This window comes from Engraulis encrasicolus, chromosome 13, assembly GCF_034702125.1.
Source record: "Engraulis encrasicolus isolate BLACKSEA-1 chromosome 13, IST_EnEncr_1.0, whole genome shotgun sequence".
NCBI lineage: Eukaryota > Metazoa > Chordata > Actinopteri > Clupeiformes > Engraulidae > Engraulis > Engraulis encrasicolus.
This window is the reverse complement of record NC_085869.1, coordinates 10,166,809-10,189,085: the sequence shown is the minus strand read 5'-3', so window position 1 is coordinate 10,189,085 and position 22,277 is coordinate 10,166,809. Positions and strand designations below refer to the sequence as shown.

Sequence of the window (22,277 nt, the reverse complement as noted above, 5' to 3'; positions counted from 1 at the left end):
CCATGTGTCAATATAAGTATTAAAATTAAATTCAAATCATTATTCATATAGAAACGACTGCTGCTGCTTCACTAAACTACTGGGAATTACCTATGGCTTGTCTCTCGTAGTGGTTAGCAAGTTCTCTCATGTCGTTGGCATCGTCTTCATTGTCGTCCTCTGACTCCGCTGCAAGCTTCTTCAGGATCTTACTGGCGGCCAGAGCGGCCGCTATGCTGTCTCTACACTGTGGAGAGCAGAGGAACAAGAGACATCACACTTCTACATAATGCCAGCAGTCACAAGAGACAGACATCACACTTCTACATAATGCCAGTCACAAGAGACAGACATCACACTTCTTCATAACGCCAGTCATTTGATTTAATCTGTCAGAAAGAGAGTCAGGAACCAGGTGCAGTTACATCCAACTACGTATTTTTGAAATCTCTGTTGGGTTTTTGGAAGAACAGTCATTTGGTATAATCTGTCATGACATGGTAAAACAGTCGAGTCGGAACAAGAGGAAACAAGAGACATCACACTTCTTCATCATGCCAGTCATTTGGTTTAGACTATCATAAAGAGAGTGGGGAACCAGGTGCAGTTACATCCAACTGTGTACTTTTGAAACCTCTTTTGAAACCTCTTTTGGGTTTTTGGAAGCACAGTCATTTGTTAGGAATAATCTGTTATGACATGGTAAAACAGTCGAGTCAGAACGAGTGGAAACAAGTCATTTTATCACTACAGGTGCCATTACATCCCACTGTGTTTAAAAAAAAAAAAAAAAACCTCTGTAGGCTTTTCGGAAGAAACAGAAGAAGAACCAGAGAAATCACATTTCCGTTGTGAGTCTTTTGAGTTTAGTCTGTCGAACTTAAGAAAGTGGGGGCAAGTCACGTCTATCAATGCAGGTATAGAATACATGTTCTTCCCCTTGTGCTGTACCTGTTCCCAGGCGATCTGAGCCAGTTCTGCGTTGTTCTGTAGAATGGCCCACAGGAAGAGATCTCTCCCGGGATCTTTCTGATGGTCAAGATACACAAAAGGTCGTATGAGGTGCTACTGTATATATTTATTTAACTACAAACCCCAACTCCATAGAAGTTGGGACACAAGGTAAATTGTGAATAATAACAAAATACTCTCATTTGCTGAATCATTCTTAATATGGTCAATTTTCAATAGCTGTAATTCTTGGAGTGCTAGAGTGAGACTACAGCCAATATATATTTCATGATGTCATGAACCTATACAATGATTTTAATGACAAACATATGTCTTATATACACTCAATCATGGTAAATCAAAGGGAATTAAAAAAATTATGTAATAACTATGGAAATTATTCCCTCTGCATCTTTAATTCTGAGTCACTCAGCCTCTCTGTGATGGTCTTATACCTGAACACTCATATTGTCCATCAGTATAATTCATTTTGAAATGTTCTTATTTGTTATTTTATCTTATTTAGATGTTTATTACATTTCACTGATCCCTGTCCCAACTTATTTGAGACGTGTTGCAGTTATCAAATTAGAAATGAGTACATATGTCCTGTCGGTTTTAACACTTAATATGTTGTCTTTTCACCATTTTCCATCTAATGAATGGATTGAATGTTTTGAAAATGATAGCATTTTGATTTTATTCACAGTTTACCAAACGTCCCAACTTCACCGGAGTTAGGGTTTGTACTATATGACAAATGCTTTACGATATTACATCCTCGCTCCGTGTATAGCACAGGCACATCTAAAACCTCCTATACATGGGTTCTCAGTGTTTATCAACACGATGTTATGAGGAGGGGCAAGACACTGGCAGGCAGCCAACCACGTGAGCTGATTTTTTGACCGAGAGCGATTTCCAACAATCAGAGGTTGAGTTGTGCGCAGCTAGGTTCGCGCAGTCAGGTTATAAACAAAATTTAGAACCCATGTATTTAGTGACCTGTCTCATTACACTTACCACCACAGTGTTGCTGGGGTTCTCCTCAGCCTGCTTGCTGGCCTCGTGTGAGAGCGGTGGCGTGTAGATGGGCCGGGTGAAGCTCCCCAGCAGTTGCCTCACCACCTCCCCCACGGCAGCCAGAGGGATCCTCTTGCGCGGGACACCGCCGCCGGGACTGTTAACCCCCACCCCCACCCCTCCTCCACCTCGATGGCCACCCTTGTCGCTCTGGAGCCGCTTGACCAGCTTGCGGAGGAAGAAGCAGCTGGGCATGGCGGTGTAGAGGTCACCCAGCTTCTCCTCCGCCCCCAGGAACTGCGGGATGCTCACGCCATTCTCCAGCAGCAGACGCACAAACTCTGACTTGTGGCCCACCAGCGCTGAGAACATGGCCTCGTGCAGATCACTCGACTACATAACAACATAGAATAGAATAGATAGATAGATAGTTAAGAACTCCATTGTAATAATACAGTGTATTGCATCTCTGAACATTGCCACTATTACCTTTAAGTTATTATTTTATAGTATATCCCAGTGGGCACCGACTAACAGACATAGGTTGAAAGGGGACGAAAAGGGGATGCACAGGAAAAAAAATAGTGAACTCTTTTCTAGCCCCTCGTTCCCTGGGGCCAGTAAAACTTACCCCTCTGTCAAGGTTGCCAGATGAGATGATTTCCAGCCTAAAAAACCCCCTCAAAACCCCACTTGGAAGCACTAAATCCCGCCTATTGATTTCTATGCTATTTCTATTGCTATTGATTTCTGTGACCACAAATTTGCACACATAAAAAAATGGCCCAAATGCCCTTTTTACCCATTTTTACCCATTTTTACCCGCAGACGGCCATCCTAAGCAGCCCAACCTGGCAACACTGCCCTCTGCCCCCACCCCACCACCACCTCCCCTCCTGTCGACTGCCCGGTGTCTAGGGGGCAGCCGTGGGCCCGTGGCCTAATGGTTAGGGAGTTGGTCTTTCAATCTGGAGGTTGTAGGTTCGAATCCCACTTGACCTCACCCTACACCTGCATCCATGGCTGAAGTGCCCTTGAGCAAGGCACCTAACCCCGCATTGCTCCAGGGACTGTAACCAATACCCTGAAAAATAGTGAATGTAAGTCGCTCTGAATAAAAGCGTCAGCTAAATGAAATGTAATGTAATGTAATGTAATGTAAAAGAGGACCTACAGTACCTTCCACTGGCTCTCCTCTGTGAAGATCTCGCTCTCTGCGATGTCCACTCTGTTCCAGGCCACGGCCAGCTCCAGCTGCCTCTCCCAGCCCTGATGACCCCCGCGCTCATCACTCCTGGACGCTGGCACAAGGAAGGAAAATATCAATCAGAACTGAACATATTATCGTATTATTATCCTCACTCCTGGCACAAGGAAGGAAAATATCTATCAGAACTGACCATATTATCGTATTATTGTCCGCACTCCTGGAGGCTGGCACAAGGGACAACAAGGGAGCTAGTCGTAAAATATCTATCAGAACTGACCATATTATCGTATTATTGTCGCACTCCTGGAGGCTGACACAAAGCACAGCAAGGGAGCTAGTCGTAAAATATCTATCAGAACTGACCATATTATCGTATTATTGCCCTCTCTCCTGGACGCTGGCACAAGGGACAACAAGGGAGCTAGTCGTAAAATATCTATCAGAACTGACCATATTATCGTATTATTGTCCGCACTCCTGGAGGCTGACACAAAGCACAGCAAGGGAGCTAGTCGTAAAACTACTGTATCCATCAGAACTGACCATATTATTGTCCTGTTGCCAATTGTCGGCCACATCATTGCTCTTCCTCTTACTGTAAAATAAAGTGCACACTCACTCTGCTTAGTAAAGGAGCTTATTAGTGCATTTATAGTGTGTACATTTACAGTAGCAGAGTGCCCCCCCCCCCCGACAGTTGAGACAGTTGAGAGTTTGAGATGCATCTGCACTGCACTTCACTGTTTTTTTGTAGTTGATAAATCTGCCTGTCTGAACTGACCCTATTTGCAATCACCAGATGATGATCACCTCACTTGCGAAGAGGCGATGACTCATGAAAAAGAGATGTTGAATATTCTCTGAAGATAGATACCGTCGGCTACCAAGCAGCCAGTTTGAGCAGCCATTTATCCCTATCCTGGTTCCCAATTACAATGCCCTTACAGCCCCATGGTGACTTGGACGGTAATGAGCTTGCTAATGCTATCCGTCATCTGAGTCAGGGCACTGAATGAATGAGGCCAACACATTCAACGCTTTCATCGCTTACTTTCCACAAGTGTCCTCGTGTTGGTGTGTGTTTATTAATTATATGTGACAAGATTCCTCTAATACTGGTGTCAACCGCTCAGCGGCTGTGGCTGTGCCTTTTAACGGGAGCCACATCAAGGCCCATCAAAGTGATTTAGCGCTACAGTGAGCTCTTCAAAAGAGCTCATGGTCTTCGAAGTCATGAAAGCCTGTGCGATAAACACTTAGTGATCCCAGGGCAGCAGCTGAAAAGATGACTGTGCAAGAACAGAAGCTTTGCAGAGTTAAAGAGATCAATAGCCACATGATCTAATCGTGCAGAAAAGCGAGGGTGGAATGGGCGGTGTTGTATGTCTGTGTGACATCCATTTCCCCCCCCTGTAGAGCACCATTCACAGTAATGCACATCTTTTCAAATGGATTTTCATTCTGAGATTGGGAGCTGTTATGTAATTCAGTTTTTTCCCCATTCTGATATTCAGTTTGAACTGCCTCAGATCGTCTTGACCATGTCGACATGCCTAAATGCATTATGTTGCCGCCATGTCATTGGCTGATTAGAAATTTGTCTCCATGGCCAGTTGGAAAGTTGGCCGGTCAGTGTACAATGTACATTATGTACGGGGTAACCGTGGCCTAATGGTTAAGGAGATGGACTTAAGATCAGAGAGTTGTAGCTTTGAATCCCTTTGAGCAAGGCACCTAACCCCACACTTCTCCAAGGACTGTAACCAATACCCTGTAAGCGATTGATGCTTTGGATGGAAAGCGTCAGCTACATGTAATGTAGCAACCACATGATATGATGTGATTCTGTTCTTCAAGTCATCGTCATTATTCTTTTAAAACTTTTTTAAAATGATAAGTAGCCTGTTGCAACCTATTGTACCTAGAAAACATCACCGTTTTTATTCATAATTTTATTTTATAATTTTGGAAAACGTGAAAAAAAAAACATGGGATATATCAAACCATAGGTCAATAATCGTGATACGAACCAAATTGTGAGTTGAGTGTATCATTATAGCTCTACATGCATTACATTACATTGCAGTACATTACATTACATTACCACTTAAAAGGAGAAAGTTACCTTTCATGAAGGCCTGGAGGATGGCCACGTCCACGTCACTGTTCTTGTCCTCGTCCATACGGAACACGGTCAGCAGGTGCGGCATCCTAATGATGTCCTGGATCTGAACAACATTTTCAGAGAGAGGTGAGACACCTACTAGAAGTGCCGGTATTTGTGCTAGAGCACGTGCTAGAACATTCTCTATTAAGCAGGATCACACAGTGGGTATTTCTCGATATGAAGTAGGCCTCTATCCTAGCCTTGCTAGCGCGAGTAACACCCATTTTTCACAGATTTCACCAAAAAGTATCCAAGGCAATCACTAGTTTACTAGTGTAATTTATAATTGAATACACCGGGCACAAATGGGTGTTTTACTCGTCAATAACAAGGCTAGGGCACTTCACTTTGAGAAATACCCAACTAACTCTGCAAAATATCCAGCCGTACTTATACTATTTGTTGTTGTCCCACTGCATTTGACTCAATTCATGCATTGTTTGAGGTTAATGCCCTGTTGGAAGGACAGAGAAGAGGGGAAATGTAATGCAGCTTATATCCAATAATGATCTGGAAATCAAGTAAGCACTAATTGCATGACAACAAATTAACCTGTTAAAACACTATACATTTGTTGTTACCAGAATGGCAGTCACCGAGTCATATTGCATTACTTAAGGCCCTGTGTTATATCATAGTAGTGTAGTACTATGGTAATTCACCTTTCAATGACTATTACAGTGTGCCTCAGAAGGTGCGGTGTGCATTATGGGGCTACGCTGAAAGGAAGTTGCTTTGCAAAATTCCGTTAGCATTTGCCATTATTAAGCGGGCTTGCGGAGCAAGGACCATGCAGAGCATGGCCCTTGCAGAGCAAGGCCCGTTTATAGTAATCTCTAAGTCCTGTTTTATTATTGGTCTTGTGCAGGGCAGCAGTAAAATAGAAAATGGATCTCCTCCTAGGCCTTTCGAGATAGAGACACCGTTCAAACACTAAAACGACCGGCTTGGCTTGGAGATCGCGTATAGTTATAGGCTTCTCCGTGTCTCTTGTCGTTTTCCCGTTTTTGGCGATTTTGTTAAAGCCTGGGTCCCCATTCAAAACAGTGGTGGAACCTCCATGAACCAAAATTCCGCCACTCTAAAGATTAGAGTGTAGGAGGCTTTTTCGGTCATAAAACATCAACACTTTCACCTAGAAGTTTAGTTGACGCGTTGTTAGCGAGCTCTATGAGATGTCTCCAAATTGTGAAAGTTTCATCTCCCAACTCCCAATACTTTTTAAATGGCAGGTTTGTAAAAAAAACAGGCCTAGGTCTATGGAGAATCCCAGTCTTTCCAAAAATGCATTTTTCAAGAGATCAGCGCATGTCCCACACGGAGGTCCATTTGTGCCTGAACCCTTTAACCTATAAACTTCATTCAAAGACTGTTAGAGAGATCACAAGCATGACTCCGATCTGTGAAAAGGACACGTGCCAACTCCTTTTAGTTTTTTTACAACGATGTTGTAAAGACAAAAAACTCATTCTCATTTTCTCCCCTGTTTAGAGCTCAATACTAACTGTCATTCAGAACAGGTGCTGTCAATGAAGTGTTCCATTTCAACTGTCACTGTCTCAAGATTCTATTCTTAACGAGCAGGTGCGAGCAACCATTCTAGAAGTCTATTGTTCAGCTCTGCAATGCAATGTGATATAGTCTTGCTGGACTGTGCATGACAGCTAGCTGCTTGGCTTAGTGGTAATGCATGTTGCTACATTAGAGATATGGAGGTTGAGGGTTCGAATCCCACCCGAAGCCATGTTGATTTTCTAAATTATATCATATGCAGTGTTCCTTGGCCAACTTAAAATGTCATGTATGTCATTTAGTATGAATGGCAAATGTGCTGAATTACAGATATTGAGGTTGGGGGTTCGAACCCCAGTCAAAGCCATGTTGATTTTCAAAATTATATCATATGCAGTGTTCCTTGGCCGACTTGCAATGCCATGTATGTCATTTAGTATGGATGGCAAATGTGCTGAATTACAGATATTGAGGTTGGGGGTTCGAATCCCAGTCAAAGCCATGTTGATTTTCTAAATTATATCATATGCAGTGTTCCTTGGCCAACTTAAAATGCCATGTATGTCATTTAGTATGAATGGCAAATGTGCTGAATTACAGATATGGAGTTTGGGGGTTCGAACCCCAGTCGAAGCCATGTTGATTTTCAAAATTATATCATATGCAGTGTTCCTTGGCCAACTTAAAATGCCATGTATGTCATTTATTATCAATGGCAAATGTGCTGGATTAGAGATATGGAGGTTGGGGGTTCGAACCCAGTCAAAGCCATGTTGATTTTCAAAATTATATCATATGCAGTGTTCCTTGGCCAACTTAAAGTGCCATGTATGTCATTTATTATCAATGGCAAATGTGCTGGATTAGAGATATGGAGATTGAGAGTTCGAATCCCACTTGAAGCGATGCTGATTTTCAAAATTATATCATATGCAGTGTTCCTTAGCCAAGTTAAAATACCATGTATGTCATTTAGTATCGATGGCAAATGTGCTGAATTACAGATATGGAGGTTGGGGGTTCGAACCCCAGTCGAAGCCATGTTGATTTTCAAAATGATATCATATGCAGCGTTCCTTGGCCGACTTAAAATGCCATGTATGTCATTTAGTATGAATGGCAAATGTGCTGAATTACAGATATGGAGTTTGGGGGTTCGAACCCCAGTCGAAGCCATGTTGATTTTCAAAATTATATTATATGCAGTGTTCCTTGGCCAACTTAAAATGCCATGTATGTCATTTAGTATGGATGGCAAATGTGCTGAATTACAGATATTGAGGTTGGGGGTTCGAACCCCAGTCAAAGCCATGTTGATTTTCAAAATGATATCATATGCAGTGTTCCTTAGCCAACTTCAAATATCATGTATTGTATGTCATTTAATATCAATTGCAAAGGGGCTGGATTACAGATATGGAGGTTGTGAGTTCGAATCCCGCTCGAAGCCATGTTGATTTTCAAAATTATATCATATGCAGTGTTCCTTAGCCAACTTAAAATACCATGTATGTCATTTAGTATATCCCCAAAACGCAGAACTACAACACTTTCAAGATGGCTGAATCCAAGATGGCTGAATTGTTTGGCCCATAACTTCTGACTGGGTGGATGGAGTTTTTCCAAGATTTCTTTTAGCTTTGTTTTCTCAATAGTACTTTGTTTCATCTCTGCCCCAAAAGGCAAGCCCGCTTCCAGCATTTTCTGTGAGAATGCATTTCTAGTTTAGGCTTTCTTTTTTGTCTACCAACAGCACTCTATAACCTCTATGGTGGGAAGGCTGGAAGGCTGGAAGCCTGGATTACGTTTAGACTTCAACAGTCTTCATCATTGTTGAAGTCGAAACGTAATCCAGCCATGAAATAATAAAAGAAAACAAAAATGATTTTCTGCAGACCTCTCTATCTCTGAAACTACAGTCAGCCTTTGTCCTGCACCTCTTCCTGGGATTTGCACAATCTTCACCTTCAACTCAAGGCTGGAGAGCTATACCATGCAAAGAGCCAACTAGCATGTTGAGAGCAGTAGGTGGTGCACTGTAATGTCTTGCTCAAGGACTCTTGAGAAGGTTATGAGGAGGGAGAAGGAAGCCAACGAAATCTGCAATGGCTGGCCCTGCCGTGGCCTTCCCGGTAAGGCACTCGCCTGCCATGTGGCTGACCAAGGGTTCGATTCCCGGCCCGGGTCCTTTGCCGACCCCTCCCCGTCTCTCTCCCCATTCGTTTCCTGTCTACCACTCATACTGTCCTGTCCATAATAAAGTCTTTAAAATCAGATATTTTAAAAAAAATATCTGAATCTGCAACTGCTGGCTGACTCCTCCTCCTGTCACCTCATTATTGTATGTATATTTTCACTGTAGATTAAATCTGAAGATTTAATGCATTCGAGATTAAATCTATTGACTGTGACCAGAGAGAGAGAGAGAGCATTGAGAACAGCCACATGCTGAAACGTCTGCTCTGCTTTCGATCTGAGTAAAAAAAACATTTTTGTATACCTTGAGCCTCTTTTAATGTTCAGCGTTCATAATATACTAGTATGCCAGGAATTATTACTTTATATTAATACTTAATAATATACTTGCAGGACTCTAAATCAATCCCTGCAAACCGGCCACATTGCTGGTGAAACTTCAGTTTGTCTGGTGGAAAAGAAAGCTCACTAGCCACTTTGAATGAGTGGCTGTGTATGTGTGGAGAGTGAGTGTATGTGTGGCTGGTAATATTTAACATCTACAAGCCAAATTGGCTAGTGATGGAAAAAAAGTTAATTTACAGCCCCGTATACTAGCAATAATAACACCCATCCATAAGAGGACTCCACAAAAGCCAGCGGAATGTCTGACTCCTTCTCATTATTGTTTGTATATTTACACTCTAGATTCAATCTGGGTTTTTTTTGCACTCTAGATTAAATCAGTGGACAGTGACCAGAGAGAGAGCATTAAGAACAACCACATGCTCTGTGTTTACTCTGAGTGAAATATAAATTCTGCTGACCTTGAGTCTCTTTCAGTCTTCATAATATACCAGTATGACAAGAATATACTGTATATACACCAGGGCTAGACACTGGCACCTGCAAACCGGCCAAAGGCTGGGAAAACTTGTCTGTGGCTGGTAACAATTCCAGTGTCCCTAGCCAGTGCAGCTTATTCTATGGTATGACATCAGAATAGCCTATATTCTGCACTTTGCCCCTTGTGTATCAATTGTATGTACCGTATTTAAGTTCAAGAAAAAGCTCAGTTACTCAGTTTCTTTTTTTTAAATTTCCATATGGAAAGATATGCACTCATCTTACAGTATTGCTTTAGCTCCTCATCTTCTGAGGGTAGATGAACAGTATCATGATAAAGAAGATTTTTTTTGTCAAATTTGTGGCTAGTAGAATAGCTGGATGGATAGTGATGCGGGAAAACCACTAGCCACGATGGCTGGCAAGCGAAAAATTTTAATGTCAAGCCCTGCACGTAAGCCCTGTGTAATGCCAAGCCCTACACATACTAGTCTAGTAATAATAGCACCCATAAGAGGACTCCACGATCCACTGTTGTTACCTTCTTGGCCCACTCGATGACCTTGATCTCGGAGAAGCTTTCGTACTCGTGTCCAAAGAACCTCTTCATCTGCCTCTGAATCAGGGCCAGCGTGACCCGGGACACGGGCTTCCCGGCCACTTGGGCGATCACGTCCGCCATGCGGCCCGAACCCTCCAGCACCACACACGGAGTGCCATTCAACATGGCGTTGTAGATGGTCTGGTGAAGACGCCACAAGGACATACACTTTACACCTCTAAATATATTATATTTTTACAGTATATACATAAGCACATACTATAACTTCATAAAACATCATATTTGTATTGTTACTGTTGCTTAAAGGTGTTGAAGGAATAGGCCTAGGTTAAAGTAGCCTATGTACATCCAAAAACATCTGACCTGGGAGTAGGACAACCAGTTTAAAACTGTTCCCATGGGGTGTCAATCTTAACATTCTGAACACTGTGAAAAGTAGGCCTGTTGCAGCTTGGGAGTATGATCTACAATTGTGTTTTTTTGTGAAACCCAATGCCATCAGTTTTTGCATCTTTTATCAAAATAACATTTATACAGTATGTGTTTGTATCGCATGTGTTTTTGCGCATAGTTACTGTTAGCTTCAATGCCACAGTGTTTAGCAGGAGCTCTTACATTCAGAGTGCCCTGTCCTCCATCCAGCACCACGCACACCACAGGGATCTTGACGTGACTTTCTAGAAGAGTGACAAAACACAACGTCATGACCATACACCCAGAGCCCTGAGCAGAGACCGCAGACATAGCCTACAGTACAGCCGTTATCAGTTGTCAGCATACTAGGCAGAGCTGCTGCATGAGGATATCAAATGATTGTTTTTGTTCTCGCCCCCATAGAGTAGAGAGAAGACTACTGGTGGTGGTATATAGCGAGGAGCGATGAGGAGGAGATCACCACATCCAGCTTCGATTCCCATGTCTTTAAATTACCAAACATGTACTTTGACTCTCACACCACAGAGCCAGGCTAATTCATGCGGCAGTTAGTGTGCAGTCAACTCCACTGATAAATCTTTATAGAGCAAAATCTTTTTGAAGCACTGCTGTGTTATCATTGCAAAATAATTTAATGTAGCTGTCACTTGTATACCTTTGTCAAGCTATTTTTCAACTTCATAAAACTTCATAAATAAAGTTATAAAGTGGAGAAGAGTTTGCCAGGTAACCTTGGTTCTCCAGCTCCAGTTCTGCGATATACTTCTCTTCATTTATTGAAGCACTGCTACGGTACGTCATTATTATTATTATTATTATCATGTGTTTCAAGTTTGACGGGTCACCTCGGTTCCCCAACTGCAGCTCTGACTTTAGCACTACTAAAGGTATATTATTATTATTATTATTATTATTATTATTATTATTATTATTATTATTATTATGATTATTATTATTATTATTATTATTGCCGGGTCGGTCACCTCGGTTCCCCAGCTGCAGTTCTGAGATGTGCTTCTCTTCATTTACTGAAGCACTACTAAAGGTATATTATTATTATTATTATTATTATTATTATTATTATTATTATTATTATTGCCGGGTCGGTCACCTCGGTTCCCCAGCTGCAGTTCTGAGATGTGCTTCTCCAGGCGGCTGCGCAGGTCGATCTCGGCTCCGTACTGGCCGTGGGTGCCGTCGTCCACCAACAGGAAGTGAGAGTGGTTGCTGTCCAGGCAGGAGAGCTTACCCTGGGTCTGCTCATCTAGCCAATAGTGGGCAGGGAAACAGCCCTGTGGAGGCAGAGAGGGAGATGGGGGGAGAGAGGGGGGGAGAGAAATGGGGAGAGATGAGAGAGAGATGAGAGGAGGAAGACTGTTGAAGAAGGGCAGCAGCAGGTTGTCGTGCCGACAGTCAAGCAGCAATTCATATGGTTTCCAAGCTACACTATGTGGCAAGATAATTTCTTACACAGAGAGAGAGAGAGAGAGAGAGAGAGAGAGAGAGAGAGAGAGAGAGAGAGAGAGAGAGAGAGAGAGAGAGAGAGAGAGAGAGAGAGAAAGTCAGTTGGAAGAGATGGAGAATAAGAACAGCAGTGTACAATGTATAATATAATTAACCAATTTTTACAAAACGCCTGCTAAAATTCGTATGTCCTTTTTGAGGTGCCCTCTCAGCCTATTAAAACCTAAATACATCAGCCTCCGACGCACATAAAAACATGAAATCAGTCTAATTTAAAAGCCAAAATCCTCATTTTGAATTACAATGTGTTCATTCAGCTCTGACATACCAAGATTTTTAATAATAAAGAATCTCAAATTTCATCATCCTGAATGCAGCACATGTGGGATAGATGACTACTTCTAGTCATATGATGGTAATGTAATGTAGCCTAATGTAATGTAATGTAATTTAATGATGGTATTTGGAGCCCCATACCTCTGGGTGTATGAGGGAGGTGCGTCTGTGCATCATTAGATGACATACCGTAGGGTTCATTATTAAGTGTGGGATTGATGACTACCTCTAGTCATATGATACGTATTTGGAGCCCCATACTGTACCTCTGGGTGTATTAGGAGCCCCATACTGTACCTCTGGGTGTATGAGGGAGGTGCATCTTTGCATCATTAGATGATATGGGATTGGTTATTAAGTGTGGGATAGATGACTACTGCTAGTCATATGACATGTATTAGGAGCCCCATACTGTACCTCTGGGTGTATGAGGGAGGTGCGTCTATACTGTACCTCTGGGTGTATGAGGGAGGTGCGTTTGTGTACAGTGCCCCAGGTGGCCACCCCGATGGCCACGATCTCCCCCCGGATGGAGCTGCTACTCAGGGTGTAGTCGCGCACCGCCATCCCCACGTGCTTCATCACCCCCGTGTGGGTGCCGCCAGTGATGATCCACGCACCTGACAAAGTCATCAAGAAATTAAAATTGATTTTGAATTAATTATTGGACAGGTCGTATGTATATGATCGATTACTGTAGAATATGGCTGCCCATTACATGGCTTAATCACCCCACGTGGGTCACGCCAGTGACGATCCATACACCTGGCACAATTGAAGCACCAATAGCCATAGCATTGCTATTATTAAAGCACATTATCATATTGCCATTCGATGTGCTAGAGACAGAGAATGAGGAAAATATTACAGATAGTATTATTTAACCCCTTAGTGCAGAGCCTTTGTTATAACCCTACTGTCAACAAAATTGTAGTGGCTATGTCTTAATTTGACTCTCGGTACTGTCATAGCAATGCTGTTATGATGTAGTTGAGTATTTTCAGCAAATTGTGAACAGGCCCGCCGGTGACCCAATCTGCAGTAAGAGGCTACAGAAACTGTAGATATATAAATAACCCTAATCAAAGGCAGGTGAAAACAAAGTTACTTGTTAATAAATAAATAAAAACATGCCAGTGTTGGGGCAGTTCATTGATTTTGAATTAATTAAATGAATTAATCAGATAGGTCATATGCACACATTGGAATACTCCTAATGCCGTGTCCAGACCAAGAGCGAACTACACTGCCTGGTAGCGTGGGTAGCAGAAGAAGTTTCGCCTTGAATTCGCTGTATTCGCTCGAGACGCAGCATTGACATGTTTGATTCAGCTAATCACATAACAGCTCTGGCTTGACAGCCTGGGACATTCGGAGATATGAACGTTCCGATTGGTTGTCGCCGGACAGCGTCAGAGCGAATTCGCCTGCGATTAGATTTAGTTTAATCGTCAAAATTCGCTCTGGTCGCGCAAGAAGCTTCGCTCCTGGCGAATTCGCTTTGGTAGCACAGGTCGCGTGCCCTCCATAGAGAAATAATGACTTCCGTCGCTTCGTTCGCTCCGTTCGCTCCTGGTCTGTACACGGCATAAACGTGGTTGGCTACAACCATGGCTTACATGCGATGATCAGTCCATCACATACAAAGTAATAATTACACACTGCCTAAAGGTCATCTACATCTTGAATTCTAAAGTAGATACAGTAGGTCATCTACAGCAGAGGTGGAAAGAGTACTAAAATATCGTACTCAAGTACAAGTACTGTTACTCTGTTGAAAATGTACTCAAGTACGAGTAAATTTACCAGTCAAAAAAATCTACTCAAGTAAAAGTAAAAAGTAAATAATTTAAAATGTAATTTGAGTAAAAGTAAAAAGTTACTTTTCAACAATCAGCGTTTTATGCCTCTAGATGTGCAAGGGGTGCATTGGGTTAGAGGAAGAACAGCTAATGTTGATCTCCTCTGAGTTAAGTGAATCTCCATCGTCAGCCATCATCGTTTGAGTGAGAGACAGGTCGCACGCGCCAACTCTTTATAAACTAGGCTAGAATTCTAGAGGTTTTTTATTTGTTTGTTTGTTTGTTTTACTCAGTAACGCTTGTGCTGTAAAATGTACCGAAGTACATTACTCGAAAGAAAATGTACTTAAGTGAAAGTAAAATTAAAAATTTTAAAAAGTAGTTTAAAAAGTATAAGTACACAAAAAAACTACTCAATTACAGTAACGCGAGTAAAGTAATTAGTTACTTTCCACCTCTGATCTACAGTATATATTGACATGCATGCAGGTCCACAGCAAGCATGGTTTACATGAAATCCTCTGCTTTCAGACACTTAGTCATGGACACTTCAAGTGATATAACTTTATTTAAATCCATGTTTAAACTCTACATAGAATTGCAATTTGGACTTGCACTGTATGTGATTTCCATCTATATTTTATGAGTGCATTGACTAGTGTGAGTACTATATGATGGAAAGCAGGCTTGTACGAAATTCCGAATGGAAAGAATTTCAATTCAAAGTAATGCCACAATACGAACACTAGGTGGTGGTGTTCTATGTACTTTCAATGGGTGGTGTAGCTTAAATTCAAAGAAATTCAAGGTAATGGCACCACCTAGTGTTTGTAATATGGCATTATTTTGAAGTGAAATTCTTTCCATTCAGAATTTCGTACAAGCCTGATGGAAAGTCACTTCTCTATCATACTGTATGTACAGTTCGTTTATCTTACTTTTGCTCTTTGCCATATCTGCCTGAAAATTCATTTCATTTGATGATGGGGTAATAAAACTTGACCTGAATTATATACACACTAGACATTATGATCTACACTCTCTCTACATCTATCTTGATGCATTGTCTTGTTTAATGATGAAATGTGGGGATCCTTCGTGGAAAAAACCTTTTGATTGTGAAGATTCTCAGTTATCTAGGTCAATCGTGTGCAAGCAACTGCACTTCCCTGAGTGTATTTCACATCAAGCTCAAAGAAGAAGTCCTGTTGCTTACAGTGTATTTTGATTAAAAAATGTTTATTTCACCCCACCTCTATCTATCTATCTATCTATCTATCTATCTATCTATCTATCTATCTATCTATCTATCTATCTATCTATCTATCTATCTATCTATCTATCTATCTATCTATCTATCTATCTATCTATCTATCTATCTATCTATCTATCTATCTATCTATCTATCTATCTACAGTATGTATCTATCTATCTATCTTGTTCAACAATGCCATGTAAACATTCCTAGTGATAAGTCCCCTCTCCTCCCCTCCCCAGGTATACAGTAGCCATAGTTGCCAGATATGCCTGATGATTTCCAGACCAAAAAAATGCCCAAAATCTGCCTGGAAGCACTAAATCCTGCCCAATTTGAACTCAATTCTACTGATTTCTATGGCAGTAAATTTGCAGAAAAACATTTCCAAATGCCCTTTTTATCCCTTTTTCTTTTAAAGGTACACTGTATGAGATTTTTAGTTGTTTATTTCCAGAATTCATGCAGCCCATTCACTAATGTTACCTTTTTCATGAATACTTACCACCAGCATCAAATTCTAAGTATTCATTATGACTGGAAATATTGCACTTTTCATACATGAGAAGGAGGATCTTCTCCATGGTCTGCCATTTTGAATTTCCAGAAATAGCCATTTTTAGAAGCAAAAATTACTGTACTTGGACCATACTAGAAAATATGTGTTTATTACTTAGTAAACTTTCATGTAAAGATCAAATTTGGCAATAGGCAGCCCAGTTTCAATGAGCAGCATAGTTGCAGTACCTTTTTTGACCATTTCCTGCACAGTGTCCCTTTAAAGCAGTGATTCTCAAACTTTTTCAGGCCAAGGACCACTTTGTCCCGCCAAAAATGTTCAAGGACCACCTGTCAACTAAATCGACAGTTGACGGGTGCTAATTCCACATTCTTACTTTTGATGCAGATCACTTTCTTTTTATTCACATTTACAAGCCTGACTTCTTGTGGTGAAAATATGACTTCAGACACGTTTGGCTTTGTAATGATTTTACAAATATAGCCTTCAACTAGCTTGTCTTGGAAAAAGTAGAAATCCCCTTGCGGACCACCTGAGCTCTGTCGCGGACCACCAGTGGTCCCCGGACCACACTTTGAGAATCACTGCTTTAAAGCCACCAATTTGGAAGGAAACCGCCCAATCTGGCAACATTGACAGTACCTGTAGTGTGTGCCACCTTGATGAGGCCTCTGCGGAACTTCTCCTTCAGGTGCGTCTTCATGTAGAAGTTCTTGGCACCGCCCGTCACCGAGATCAGCAGGTTGGGGGGGCGGAGCTTCCAGTGTTCCGTCATCAGGTGGTACAGGTCATCAGACGGGGTGTCGGAGGACACGCGCACATACTGGGGACACGCGTGCACACACACACAGGCACACACACATGCACACACACACACACACAAACGTATGCACATACACACACACATGTACACACACATACACACATGCAGGCATTCAAACACATTCATGCACACACACAAAGTACATACAAACACACTCCCATACACATACAATGAGGCACACACACACATACAAACTAACACACACACACACACACACACACACACACACACACACACACACACACACACACACACACACACACACACACACACACACACACACACACACACACACCAGCATCTGTTTTACACAACTACTAACCAATTCATGTCTATGTGTTTGCATAAAGATTTACAAATGCAAACAGATGCAGCCGAACTTCATACTAGACACGTGCCACTATATCCCAATAACTGATATAAATGCAAATAAGGTCGTGCAATCAAACCCATACACACAGACAGGTGTGTTTATACTGCACCTTGTAAGAAGAGGCAAAAATTTGCACAGTGTTGCTGATCACCGATTTATTCAACACAACATTGCAACCTAAAACGGTCTTCATTGAAACGTTGCGTTGAATAAATCAGCAGCAACAGCGTGTGGATTTTTCCTTCTTCTTCTACGCGTCTTTGTTTGATCCTGCACCTGTTTGACTGGATGTGCGCTTACACTACTTCCGCATCCCTTAGACTACTTTTACACTGCACCTTGCCCATGTTCTGTCCTAGGCCTCCAAAGTCGATGTCCCCAAAGGCGTCGGTGGGGACCTCGCGCATGTGGTTCTGGCCCTCCCACGCCTGGTCCAGGAACCTCTCGGGCTTCAGAGCCTCCCCCTCATGATGGTCCTTGGGGTAGCCACACTTGCAGAAGCCCTCTCTGGAAGAAGGGCACAGCCATTTCAATAGCAATAGCAATAGCAATAGCAATAGTATTTCTGTAGAATGTTATTATAGACAATTGTCATTCGGTGTGCTTAGAGAGATAGAGGAAATATTACATACAGCTCTCCTTCAACTCATCATAAGCCTCCAACGCCCCCTTGAGCTCATCATAAGCTTGTCAACGACCCCCTTAGTTTTTAAAAATGAAATAGATTAATGCCCCCCGATGGCAACAGAGCAACAACCCCCCTGCCCCCACCCATTAGTTGTATGCTTGTCAACACCCCCCTTAGGTTCCCCTAAGCCCCTGTTGCAAAACACCATTCTAGTAGATATTACTATCATTTTTTTAATATAAATGAATCATTTGCCCTGTACATTTACAAGTATCTACACTGACTTTCTGTAGTGACTGAACCAAGAGGATTAACTTTGGAAAAGTGTTGCAGTATTGCTTTAATTGGTTTCCAACTCTTATCATTGATGTGCCAATGATACTAAATGATACTACGTATGTGCCAGAGAGTTGGTCTTTCAATGTGCCAGAGAGTTGGTATTTCAATCTAGGGGTTGCAGGTTTGAATCCCCCCTGACCTCTCCCTACATCTTCATCCATGGCTGAAGTGCCCTTGAGCAAGGCACCTAACCCCACATTGCTCCAGGGCCTGCAACCAATACCCTGAAAAATAATAACTGTAAGTCCCTTTGAATAAATTAAGTGCAATGTAATGTAATGTAATGTAATGTAATGCCAACTACTGTGTATGAGTAAGTGGACTCACTCACACTTACAGAAGCCCCCTACTCTGAGACAAAGGTTAAGCGACATCTATTGTACATGTAAACAGGGCTACTGTGTAATTTTAAACTGGTTTCACTACCTTTTCACTATTAAAGTAAAAAGCAAAGAGCAATGTAACAAATTTCCTTTTCAAAACAAAACAACACATTTCGTCACAATTTAACCAGACAATGATAACTTAAATGTAATTGAACGTCATCACTGGGTTTTAGCTACACCAAGCTACACCATTTCCCATCATTCACGATTTTTGAAGATAACACTTTTGATGATGTTCACAGAGCGGGGTGAAAATGTACTCTCTCATCATATACCGTCTACATTTTCCTACTTTTTACTGCAGAAGCAAAGAGTGGACCTCGCACACCGGTAGCCTATGCAATAATTTGTTTATTGCTTTACATATACAGTATACAGGTGATCAAAGTGCTATACCCCCAAGTGCAAAATGTTTTCGGTCACCAGACCTTCCTCAATGCAAACAGTCAAAATGACAAAGGACTTCCTTATATAGAATCACTTTATTTTCACTTTATTCTCCTAGTTTATTTCCATTCTCTTTTCATTATTATAATGTTACTCGCCTTATTGTATTAATAGAATAGAATAGAATAGAATAGAATAGAATAGAATAATATATACATGGGTAATATGGGCCCCGGGGCACTGTGCACTGGAAAAAATGGGCCTCAACGTCAAAAAGGTTAAGAATCCCTGGTCTAGGGTATAAAATCCAACACAATCAGTGTACATGTCAACCTAACTGACGGTTGATTGATATGTCTACCACCTATTGGATGAACTGATTATAAAAAAGTCCTCTGTCGTTTTGACTGTTTGCATTGAGGAAGGTCTGGTGACCGAAAACGTTTTTTTGGAACTTTGGAACCAACGTGCCCATAAGGACCAGAGTTACTGGCACGAGTCGACACCCCCTCTGTCTTTTGTCCCTACTCTTTACTGGCCATAATCTTGACCATGTTCATTTACTACTTTTGAAAACCCTACAGGAACCCTGTGTAAAGCAATACAATGCAAATGATAAATTGGGACTGCAGTCATCACCCCCTTACTCAGCTAGCAGGTTCATACCAGGACAATGCAGGATGGGGGAAAGAGCTGCCGAGCACTGCAGTGAAGAAGATGTAAACATCAAATTGCCATTGTGTTTGTACCTACTAAATGTTAAAAGACTCATCTTTTATGTGCTACAGTACAGCAATGTCTTGATAGTACTAGTCTTAATTATAGCTGCTGAAATATCTGTAGGCCTGCTGTATGTCTGTAACGTGTGAGGATTGACAAGTACAGTATGTACCTGGGTGTGTGCATGTGTGTGGTTGGAATACGTGTAGGCGTATTCATTGCTTGGTCGAAAATTGCCCATCAATGCAGAGGCGGCAAAAGTAAAAGTGAAAGTAAGGTCACTCATCTGAGTAATGTGGGCTTCCTTTGAGGGAATAAATCCCTTTGATTGTGCGGATTCTCATTTATCTAGGTCAATCGTGTGCAAGAAACTCCACTTCTTCCCTGAGTGTATTTCACATCCAGCTCAAAGAAGAAGTCCTGTTGCTTAAAGTGTACTTTGATTTAAAAAAAAATAATAAAAAAAACTTTTCACCCCACCTCTATCTATCTATCTATCTATCTATCTATCTATCTATCTATCTATCTATCTATCTATCTATCTATCTATCTATCTATCTATCTATCTATCTATCTATCTATCTATCTATCTATCTATCTATCTATCTATGGCTCTTGTTAAGTGCTTTTCAGCAACAACAGCACAGTCTATCAACCTCAATGGAGCAAATGGTGTAACAGCTATGTAATATCATGCACTAGTGTTGTACTTGCACCATGAATTTAATTTTACTTCTGACACCTCTGCATCACACAGTGTGAACAAAACACAGTGTGAACAATCATTTGAAATTTGACAGAATGCATCTGAGGACATCTTTGCCAAACAGGCGCCCCACTGATCCACCCAGGGCCAGATTAGGATGACCTGGGGGCCCTAGGCTACAGGTTACATGGGGGGGGCGAAAAGCAAATTTCTTGACAAATTTACATAGACAGTGCCATAATAAGAACCTAGGAATTAAGGGTCCCATGTATGCCAATAGCACTCAACACAACAGATGAGTTTTTTTCCAATATTGCATATTGTCACAATTCTGCAATGTTTCACTTTTGTCAAAGCAGGGGGGCCCTGGCAGATGGGGGTCTCTAAGCTGCAGCCATATCATATCTAGCCTGAGCATTAATCCAGCCCTGGATCCACCCACACTAAACTACTGTCTCATGCTTTAAAACTCTTCTACTGCTGAACAGTGCTGACATCTTGCAGTCCCTGGTGACTTCAGTAGCCTATGTCATCACATGTCTTCAGTAGACAGTAACAGTGTCATCACAGGTCTATTTCTGGCCGTGTGTTTTCTCCTCTGTCCTCCATGAGCTCCTGTCATCAGAACATCCCACAGCTGACCACAGCAATCAGAAAGACGACAAACTTTCTTGTCTACAGACGCACATGTAAGACTCCCATGTACACATGCAGAGGAGGACTTTCAATTAGGCAAATCTAGGCAATTGCCTATGGCCCCGACTAAATCTGTCCTTCATAGGGGCCCCAACTGTCACACCAGTCGTGATAAACACACAAAAGAGTTGGCTTGATCTTAGTTTGTCACTTATGTAAAGTAATCAAATATATATGTATATAAGACAAAACACTTAACACATTCACTACCAAGTCACGTAAAAATATGTTTTGCCTCCCATGCGTTGGCTCCCAAACCGTAAAATTACGTTTTTATGTTTTTTTTTATTGGATTCTGAATCTACACATTCTAATGCACATTCTGTGTGATTTTCGTAATAATGTGATGAACAGAACTGACATAGATCATGAAAACACCTACAAAGTCAAAACTCCTACAAAGTCAGGATCTGGATATTTCATCATCTGTGCTTTTTATTACACACAGTATTTGAGTTTTATTATAGTGAATCAAACCACTTCCTGATCATGTCACGTCATGTCTCACGTTACTTCCTAGAGAATCAAAACACATGTCCTGTCAGTGCATTGCTAGCTAGCCTATTCCTAAACGTATGATGGAAGGATAAGGAGTTTTGCTGCCATCAAGATAGGTGTAAAATGGAAGGTTGTAATGAAAAACAGCATGCAACACAGCAGGAAGTAACCTAATTTAGAGTTTAGAATTTTGAGTACTTTGGCACATATACTTTTATCTACAGAACGAAAACTGCCAGTGAAGTAACATTAGCTAGCTAGCATTTCAGATGATGTGGCCCTGAACAATAGCCTGACCAGGTGATTTTTGCATTGAAATAGTTTACTTGGAAGCTACTTGAGTTGTTCTTCCGGCGTGAAAATGCATTTAAACCCGCAATTTAAACTCGGAGAGTCAGATCGCACCCATGACAAAAAAGGCTTTATCTCAGTTGTAATGTTGAAAAATGCGATTTATTTTTACCTAAACCAGTGCTCGCTTAAA

The 22,277-nt window shown here is 41.5% G+C and overlaps 1 protein-coding gene across 1 annotated transcript in view; it reads right to left on the bottom strand.

The window, feature by feature from the left end:
• trpm2 (transient receptor potential cation channel, subfamily M, member 2) overlaps nucleotides 1–22,277 on the bottom strand; it is a 52,478-nt gene that overhangs the window by 28,030 nt on the left and 2,171 nt on the right. Inside the window, exons 3-13 of the mRNA XM_063213025.1 lie at nucleotides 17,772–17,940; nucleotides 16,880–17,060; nucleotides 13,114–13,280; nucleotides 11,972–12,152; nucleotides 11,041–11,102; nucleotides 10,405–10,605; nucleotides 5,289–5,391; nucleotides 3,133–3,254; nucleotides 1,957–2,346; nucleotides 931–1,008; nucleotides 91–226 (exon numbers count right to left, since the gene is read on the bottom strand). Of these exons, the coding sequence (XP_063069095.1) occupies nucleotides 91–226; nucleotides 931–1,008; nucleotides 1,957–2,346; nucleotides 3,133–3,254; nucleotides 5,289–5,391; nucleotides 10,405–10,605; nucleotides 11,041–11,102; nucleotides 11,972–12,152; nucleotides 13,114–13,280; nucleotides 16,880–17,060; nucleotides 17,772–17,940 (1,790 nt within the window). The remainder of the gene's footprint in view (nucleotides 1–90; nucleotides 227–930; nucleotides 1,009–1,956; nucleotides 2,347–3,132; nucleotides 3,255–5,288; nucleotides 5,392–10,404; nucleotides 10,606–11,040; nucleotides 11,103–11,971; nucleotides 12,153–13,113; nucleotides 13,281–16,879; nucleotides 17,061–17,771; nucleotides 17,941–22,277) is intronic.